The 10,100-nt window shown below is 38.3% G+C and overlaps 1 protein-coding gene across 6 annotated transcripts in view; it reads right to left on the bottom strand.

Annotated features, from left to right (window-relative positions):
- Nucleotides 1–10,100, bottom strand: part of LOC122067403 (folylpolyglutamate synthase-like) — a 74,288-nt gene that overhangs the window by 35,683 nt on the left and 28,505 nt on the right. For all 6 annotated transcript variants that reach the window (XM_042631239.1, XM_042631238.1, XM_042631240.1 and 3 more), the window contains one exon: nt 9,682–9,742. In XM_042631239.1, the coding sequence (XP_042487173.1) occupies nt 9,682–9,742 (61 nt within the window). The remainder of the gene's footprint in view (nt 1–9,681; nt 9,743–10,100) is intronic.

Raw genomic sequence — 10,100 nt, 5'->3', positions numbered from 1 at the left:
GGCGGGGAGGAATGGAGAGTGCAGTGGATTGGGGAGGCTCCGGCAGAAGGAACCGTCGGAGAGGAGATGGACATGGGAAGGAGAGTTAGGACATGAGAAGGGAGGAGAGGACTCTACTTTTGAATGAAAGCAGTATTATGTTACGGAGTCAAACCTTAGTTAGGTGTAAACCCTTTAGGACTCATGTCCTCTGTTTCATAAACGTATGTGAATCAGGGACAGATGTCCAAGCTGAGTTGAGTGTTTTAAGACAATCTTAGGTCTTCTATTTGGGGACATGACGGACGTCCGAGGTAACTCGCAGACATCCATGCCAAGAGGAGAGGGTTTTTCAACCCTTCTCGCTCCCTGGTCTAAGGGTCATCCATGAGAGATCTTGAACATCCACCAGACTTGACAGATGTCAGAGGTAACTCACAAATGTCTGCGATGGTATGTTTTAAATATGACCGTTTAATGTAGTACTGATTTAAAGGAATAAAACACTACCAAAACAGGATTGAAAATAGGGAACAAAAGTTCAGCAATAGGGGAAAACTCATGCAATAAAATCAGACAATCAGATGGACTCCAAATTCAGGTTAAGTTATCTTCTTGAAAAGGGAAACCTTTGCTGAAAGAATCAAACTGATCCAACGGGTATATAAGAAAATAACAAGAAATCCTAGTGACACTAAGACACTGAAAAATACGTCAAATTATGAGTCTGATCAAAGAACAGGTTACAGATTTAGTTAATCCAGCAGAATACCAGTTAAGAGTGTTAATTTCAGATCAAACAAACCAGCAGAATAGATAAATCGAATTCAGGTTCAAGGCTACGAGATGCAATCATACTTGGGATAGGATTGTATTGAATACTTAACAGAATCTGAAATTGATTACAAAATATGAAAGCTAACAATGTTGACAGAATAATTCTGAAGTCAGAATCATAACCAGCAATAAAAATCAAGCATTCCTAGTATGAATAGGATTATTCTAATTTTCCAACAGAATAAGAAATTAAAAACAGGTTTTTATAGTCAACAGTATGGAGAAGATGAATCTGAAATCAGAACTTGAACCGGAACAGAGATTCACCTTCAATTCAGCAATCCTTATAGTGATAGGATCGAGAAATTACAAGCAGAAACAATGGCAGATTTGCATAAAACAAAGTAACAAAACAGTACCTTAAGAAGGGAGAATAGAGAGTAGGCACATGGGCTTCTCGCCGCAACGTGTTTGGTTGGAATCTCTCCAATCCCAGAGTTACTCCTCACTGAGTCTCACAGCAGCATACTCCTTAGTAGCAAAAGGCAACAGCCAAATTCTCATTAATCGAATTCGTGAACCAGGCTGTAGCCCCTTACAAACTTATATAGAAGACTCAAAAATAAACTCAAAAACTAAAAATGAAAGGCCTAACCCAATCCTTAACTAATAAGGTGACATAAGCTGACTAGAAAACCAAAATAAGGAAAGAAACTGACCCAAAACAGGACTCTAACTAAACTAATGAAGTAAAAAATCTCGTTTTCCTACTTTCTACCCATATTTTAGGCCCATTAAAATGGCCTAAAATAAGGAAAGAAACTGACCAAAACAAGACTCTAACTACACTAATGAAGTAAAAATCTTGTTTCCCTACTTTCTACCCATATTTTATGCCATTAAAGTGGACTGTTACAAAGAAAACCTATGGGATCAAAGGCCCCACACCTACATAACATAACCCAAGGCTAATTTCCAATAAAATAAGCTCTTTCGGTTACTTCTCACTTATTTGCATCAAACTCGAGTTGGGTTTCCATAGGTTTATGTTGCTGTGAGGTAAGGGATGAGTCCTTTTTCTTAATTACAAGTACAGCTTCGTATTAAATCACTCAAAATCCCCTGTCTTTGAGTTCATTTATTTCATTTCCCTCCTTATTTAAAATTCCAGAAAAGGTCTCTCTTAATAGTTTGAATTACCATTGAGTCCCTTGTGCTATTACCTTACCCAAAAGAGGTCCAAACTTCCATCTATTTACGGGGTTGCCATTACAGACTTAATTAAGTTATTTATTAGTTGGGTGGGTCCATAGCAAACCCCTAATAGGGTTTTGTGAAACAGGTTCAAATTAGAAAGTGGGGATGGAATGCCGTAGAGAACTTCAAAAATTGTGTTGGTTTTCAACCATAGAGTCTTCCAAAAGTAACTCATAAACTTCACATCTCTATCGGATACAATAGACTGCAGCAAACCATGTATATACACTATCTCTTTGAAGAAGAGCTTGGCTAGGTGACTTGCGTCAAGTGTTTTCCTATACCGGATGAAATGTGTCTTAGAAAAACGATCCACAACAACAAATATAGAATCTTACCTCTCCCATGTAGGTGATAAGCCGAGGACAAAGTCCATGCTTATGTCTAGTCAAGGTGCATATGGACCAGCCAGCGGAGTGTAAAATCCCGCATTCTTCTTTTCTCCTTTAGCAAGTTGGCAAGTACGGCATCGTTGAATAACATGCTGAACATCCCTTTGTAAATGAGGCCAATAGTACAAATCCACCACCACAGAATGTCTTATCCTTGACTCCTTGCCAATGTGTGCACCCATTCCTCCCCCATGTAGTTCTCCAACCAAGTGATGCCTCAAAGAGGTATTTGGAATACAAAGACGTGTGCCTAAAAATAGATACCCATCGTGGATGGAATACTTGTCATCTTGACCCCTTGCTGTAATTTTCAAACATTTCAGCAAAATCAGCATCATTGGCATACTCGTCTTTAATCTGTTCTATCCCCGTGCTTTGTACAGTAAAAGTATTCATCATTAGCACCTTTCGACTAAGTGAATCAGCCACTTGGTTCTCCTTTCCAGCTTTGTACTTCAGGGCAACTAAAAACTCTTGCAAATAAGCAATCCACTTAGCATGCTGATTGTTAATGGACTTTTGGGAATGCAAGTACTTGAGTGCCTTCTAGTCCGAATAAATTATGAACTCCTTACCGATCAAATAGTGTCTTATATGCTTAAGAATTCGTAAAATGGCATAGCACTCCAAATCCTAAGTAGATTACCTTCTTTTTACATCATTCAACTTCTCACAGTAGAAGGCAATTGGATGACCGGCTTGCATAAGCACTCCTCCTATCCCAACATGGGATGCATCGATAGCCTCTTCAAGCATAAGGTCAATATTCGGTAGCCTAAGCACTAGGACCTCTGTCATCTTTTGTTCGATCACCTTAAATGCTTTAGTTGCATCCGGGGTCCATTGGAATGGCGCTTTGCCTCCCTTCGTGCACTCCATGATAGGTGCCATGATAGCATTGAAAATACGTATAAACCGTCTATAGAACAAGACAAGGCAGTGGAAACTTCTTACCTCCGTCAAAGTTTTGGATATAGGCCAATCTACCATGCTCTTAATCTTCTCGGGGTTGGCTTCTACACCTTGAGAGAACACAATGAATCAAAGGAATACAACCTTGGGTAATATGAAAGAGTGCTTCTTTAAATTCTCTTCCCATAGCACCCTCATCACACGCCTCAAATGTTCAAGATGTTCATCTTGTACTTTGCTATAAAATATAAATTAATATATCATCAAAGTATCCCACAAGGAACTTCCAATCAAGGTGAGTAACAGTTAAGTCATCACATGCATAAATGTACTAGGTGCATTAGTAAGACTAAAGGGCATAATTTTCATTCGTACAACCCATCCTTCGTCCTCAAAGCCATCTTTCATTCATCTCCGAGGCGTATCATATTTTGTGAGTTTTAAGTATCAATACGTATCGTACCGAATCAGCCGATACGTATCTATATCGGCCCTTACCGATACGATAATTTTTAAAATTCTTTCATATCGATATATATATCCAGTTGCATTGGAATCGTGACTCGATTTCCTACAACTTTTGTGAAGGGTCCAACTCCTGATACCAACATTTTGAATACCCAAAATGCCCTTGATTCAGGTTCAAGTGTTTTTCACAGAAAACACAAGTCTTGGTATTCTATCATGTTTACCTCCACCTATGGTCAATCTAACATGATGAAATGCAATGTATGAGTGTGTGCACAATATAAATCAAGATGGTACAGTTACATGACACGGACAACTCTATCCTAGAGGTCTTCGTCTTGTCTTGATACTTGAATCTTTATCTTGGTGCTCCCACTCTTAATACTAGGAGTGTGGGCATTTCCCCAACAATCTCATCAGCTTTCCACCTATCCTTGGCACGAAATTAGCACCACCAGTAAGTTTGGTGTTATCTAATTGCACCTTCCTCTCTTCCGTCATCTGAAACCATTGGAAGCAATCGTCCAATGCATTCAGCCAGTCATGGAAGAAAAGGGGATCATGCTTCCTATTGTACTCCTTCAGTCCTAATTTCACCTTATACAAATCATCACAGGGAAATTGGTGCTCATCATTCTCATCAAAATCCTCACCTCCAACATACATATGGGCTGGTACATTCCTTTGTGGTTGCAATGGGATCCTCCTCTAAACATTAGGGTTAGCAGTCACCATAGTTTGAGTGGTTGATTGGACATCCGTAGTCTCCTTGAGTTCCTCAAACTTCTGGTCCATGATGTCCATTCTCTCAATAATTCTTTAGAGAGACTCCATCACATCCTCTATGGAATATTGGTTGGAGTTCTCTCCAGCCATAGCTCTGATACCACTCAATGTAAAGTAGGTTCACCCTAGGTAAACAAACCCCAATAACAAAACAACTCTCAACCAAACATAGAACTGACCTCAAAATCAGAGAATCCAGTAGAGCACACAAGGCCCCAAAACAGGCCTGAAATATAACTCAGAATATAGGGAAATAGATACTCCACACCAGATTAGGTCTAGGAATAGGGTAGAATAACCTTTAAAGTCCTCTAGCAGAGCAGCTAAGGCACAGTTAGAATATGTAGATAAGGAAGAATGAGATGAGAGTTGAAGAAAAAGAAGAATAAGAAGAAGTGATGGTATGTTTGAATGGTGTGTGTTGTGAATAAAGTCTCACTAATACCAACTTATTACTTCACTAATATATTTACAAGATATTACACATACCTCCCTAAGGAAGGAAATTACATATACCTCCCTAAGGAGGAAAAGAAAAATAAAACATAACATGACAAATTACTAAACTACCCTTACAAAAGCATAACTCATATCTCTAACACTCCCCCTCAAGCTGGAGAATAAATATCATACATTCCCAGCTTGGACAGTAGAGAACTGAACTGATGATGAAGAAGACCCTTTGTGAAAATATCATCCAACTAATCTCCAGTCCTCACAAAAGGTGTGCATATGTAACCAGTGTCAATCTTCTCTTTAATGAAGTGTCTATCCACCTCTATGTGCTTTGTCCTGTCATGTTGCATAGGGTTGTGAACTATACCTTATGGCAACCTTGTTGTCATAATAAAGTCTCATAGGTGCCTCAGTATCAAATCCCAACTCTTGGACCAGCCTTCTCAACCAGAGAAGCTCACACACTCCATGAGCCATGGCTCTAAATTCTTCCTCTGCACTAGACCGAACCACCACAGATTGTTTCTTGCTCCGCCATGTAACTAGGTTTCCACCTACAAATGTGCTACAACAGTTTGATGTAGACCTCCTATCAGAGACTGAGTCAGCCCTATCTGCATCAATGAAGCCTTCTATCCTCATGTGGTTATGCTCAAGGACTAAAGTATTGGTATCGGTTGCCGTATCGGTCGGCCAAAATTAAGATACATATCGGAGGATATCGTATCGTATCGGAGATATGCAAAGATACGCTAAAGATATGCATATAAATGGATAGGAAACACTTATGTAAACACTTTTGAATAAAAAATTTGTTAAAAAAAGCTATTTATAACATGTATTATGCATAAACACTAAATTGAGGGTATCGCACCAAGAATTCAAGGTTTGTAATTGTCCCAACCTTGATTTCCACTTTAGTTAGAGAGAAATATGGCTAGCAGCAACTTTGGAACAAAAGCCCCTCAAAAAATCATGTTTTTCTGAAAAATACCCACCTTGGCCATTATATGACCGTAGAGCTATGTATCGGTACATATCGATGTATGTACCAGTCAATACATACCAATACTCACCAATACATACCGAAACGTACATTTCACCTCGATTTTATATTTTCCATAGAGTATCGGTACGTATCAATGTGTATCGGTGCATATCATATCGTATCGGTGTGTATCGGTGGTGCATCAGTGCGTATTGGTATTTATCGTACCAGTTTGTATCATATCGGTCGGCTAAATTTAAGATACGTATCAAAATCGGAGATACTTTAAACCCTGGTTATGCTTAGCAAAAAGTAGTCCTTTTCCTGGAGAGGACTTCAAGTACCGGAGAATGCGGTAAACCGCATCCAAGTGCCCACTCTTGGGAGCATGCATAAACTGACTCACCACCCCCACTGCATAAGTTATGTCTGGACGAGTCAAGGACAAATAGATAAGCTTCCCAACCAGCCTTTGATATTTCCCTGCATCAAGAGTAGGGCCATCATCTTCCCCCAGCTTATGATTCTGCTCAATAGGAGAACTTGTAGGTTTGCAGCCTAACATTCATGTTTCTTTTAATAGATCTAGGATGAACTTCCTTTGGCATATATTTATGCCCTTCTTGGATCTGGACACTTCAATCCCCAAGAAGTACTTTAAGGGCCCTAGATCTTTGATTTCAAACTGTTGGGCTAAGTAGGTCTTCAACTTGGCTATCTTATCTCTGTCATCACCAGTTACCACAATGGCATCAACATAGATAATCAGGGCTATAATGGTGCCACTACCACTCTTAGTGAACAAAGTGTGGTCAGCCTGACTTTGGGAATAGCCATTTTTCAGAATGGTCTGTCTGAACCTTTCAAAACAGGCCTTTAGAGATTGCTTAAGACCATACAAAGCCTTCTTGAGAAGACACACCTTTCCTGCAACTGAAGGGAACTTAAAGCCAGGAGGAGTTTGCATATACACCTCCTCTTCTAAGTCGCCATAGAGGAAGGCATTCTTCACATCTACAACTTACATGCACATGTCTCTTCTCAAATCTTTCATTTAGATTTCCGAAAATACCCTCAAACGTGCTGCCATTGTATAAAATAATGATTTCTTCCCTTTTAATAAAGGGTCCTTCACACACTACTTTCACTTTCACACATGCAATATGTGACACATCTCTGAGCACTATCAAGATAATTTAGTGATCATACACAGCCAAACATCACCTATGACCACCTCATCATTGACGCGTGGCCAAGGTTGCCAACAAGGAAAACCAATATGCAACACTGCAACACTATTGCATCATATCAAAATTTAACTAGATTCGCTTCTTTTGGACGACTGAAATCATGACAAGAAAGGTTTTTCTTGACCTCACCCCTTTTTTTGTATATAAATACATTTGATTTAATTATAACTGCTAGTCCACTTTACTAGCATATTTACATGAGTTTAGGGTATAGGCTCATGCCTACAGAGTATTTAGCTCCTTAGATCAATCCTGCATCATTCTAATAAAACCTTACCCCAGCTTGCTGCTTTTATAAGTCCAACTACTATAAACATGAAGTCATGAATTGCATCTATCATCTAACCATAAACACCTATGTTTTCAATTATACACCAAATGCAACCATGACTTTATTCGTATAGAACACTAATGACAATTCCCTCTAAACCCTACCTATCAAGATCACCAATTCAATATACTTTTTTTACCCCTATGTAAGAACCTTTTCTGCCCTATACAACTCATGAGGTGAACAAGGATGAAGTTGCAAAGTTACTTAGCATTTGGCTATTTTAACAATTTAGATGTATGGCAGTCCAGAAAATAAAAATGAGAGAAAACCACAGCACATATAAGATTTGCCAGACAAAATTTTTGTGTTTGCCCCTCCGATATGGGCATATATGTTAGACAGATTTGACAAACCCATCTTCTTTGTGACAAATCACTGAAGTATGGGTTTCATGCTGCCTCTTCCTAATCAGCAAACTGTTGTTATATGTTTCATGTTCAGGAGAACATGTTGATTAAAAACTCCCTCAAATGTCAAATTCATAGGGTTAGCCTGTTGTTGACCAGATTGACCTATTTTAGAAACATCATTTCAGCAAGGAGGCTTCATTTTGGCTGACCAAAAATGGGCACAGAGCCTGTCTGCATAAAATTTGCACTCTTACTACTCATCAGTAAGATGGTTTACTATATCTAAGTCTATAAGCTCATAAAAAAGTTCACACAGTTTTCTACCCTTGTCCTTCCTACCTAGAAGAAAAGCCGTTACAAAAGTGAGAACCAGATGATTGAAGTCCAACTATGTTTACAAAAACCATAGGTCATTAGGGGTGCAGGAGGCTTTAATTCATGTTAAGCGTATTCTACCAAAGGACCTTGTTAGGCAGAAATCGGAAGATAGTCAACTAGACGCATCAGTTACAAGAGGAGTCAAAAGTGGCCACAACCCCCTTGTCCATTGTTTTATTGAATTGAGGCACCTATCTTCAGTCGACCAATAATGCATATAGTATAAATACCATGAATTTCAAGGTTACTATAGACCATGGTTCAACATTTCGACCAAAATGGCTGAAATTTTGACCGTATCGAGGGGGAACAAGACAAAATGCACTGGTACTCATAAAAGTCCCCAATTTCGACCGATTTTGACAGATTTTGACCATTTCGATGGGTTCAACCATTTTTGTCTAACCAGCCCCTTATAAAAAGGGCTTGTTTCGTGGGAATCAAGCTTATTTTGCAAAAATCGACCCCCCCCCCTTATTTTTACTGTAAGAGGTGGGAAACATAGGAAATCAACCAAGAAATTGAAATTTCTCCACCAATCTTTAATTCTACACTTGAATCTTACACAACCAAAGTACATCTATCTAAGGAAAGGTTCTTGGAGCAAAAAGGTAAACCCCATTTTCCCCAAATACATTTTTTTGTACAATGTACTTGTATAATTTCTATCATTTGCTTTGCATCATCTACATTATATTTTGTTTGTTTTAATGATTTATTTTTCATTTTTAGTTAGTAACTTATATATGTAGCAGTAGTACAGCTTCAATCAACGTACACTTGCAAATTTGGGTCAACACCACAAGTATCACTTTAGGTGTTTTTTTTTTTCATGAAACTAATTCTTTGAATAGGTTAGAAATGACAAAAATAGGATGTACACAAAAAATCGGACCAAAAAAAATCCAGTCTGGAGGTGCTTGGTTTCCACCATTGCAGGAAAACTTCCCTGGTTTCTTCGAAATATCGGTCTCAACCAGGGTTGAAACCCAATATGTTGGACCTTGCTAGAGACCTTTTTTTTCAGGTGAATATCTTTGCTAGAAGAGACTTAGTTCATGCCCAGACTAAATTTCTTTCCTGAGATAAGCGTCCTAACTTTCTCAATGTAAGATGCAATATCATAAGGGCTAAGATCACGTAACCCAGCTCACATGGCATACAGCATATACAAAAACAAAACAAAAAAAAAATGAAATTTTGAGAAAATAATGCAAATTTCATGAAACGATCAACTGAAATTGTTGAAAAGTTCCAGAGTTCTATAATTGAATCAACCTGATATTGTAACAAGCCATTTAGAATTTAAAGTTTGAATTGTGTTGGCAAATAAAGGATGGTCAAGATGATATACCTTCAGTCTATCCCAACATGACCAAAAGTATACCAAAAACTTTTCTTCAGATATGTCCACTCTGCATGGCCAGATAGAAATTTAGAAAACCAACAAAGAAACCAAACAATAAGAGCAAAAAGCGGTACACTTTTGGAATTCATAGTCTACAATTACAAGAATCTCCAAAAAAGTAAAGTATAGTATGCCTGACAAAAAAAGAATAAACTAACAGGCTGGAAAGAGGCTCAGAGATATCAATTAAATGCAGATTCAAAAAGAAGATCAACCACCTAATCTAAGGTACAGCTAGAAGCACTCTGTCTGTTCTCATTGATACTTGATAGTGGGAGAAATGGAACTTCTCTTCACTATTTCTTTTTTGTTTCAGTTCTTCAGGTATGAGTTTTGCCCATTAGGTTGTTTCATTTTTTTTTTTT

This window comes from Macadamia integrifolia, unplaced genomic scaffold (genome assembly GCF_013358625.1).
Source record: "Macadamia integrifolia cultivar HAES 741 unplaced genomic scaffold, SCU_Mint_v3 scaffold289, whole genome shotgun sequence".
NCBI lineage: Eukaryota > Viridiplantae > Streptophyta > Magnoliopsida > Proteales > Proteaceae > Macadamia > Macadamia integrifolia.
Note: the sequence above shows the minus strand (reverse complement) of the source record. Positions and strands in the feature narration are given on the sequence as shown.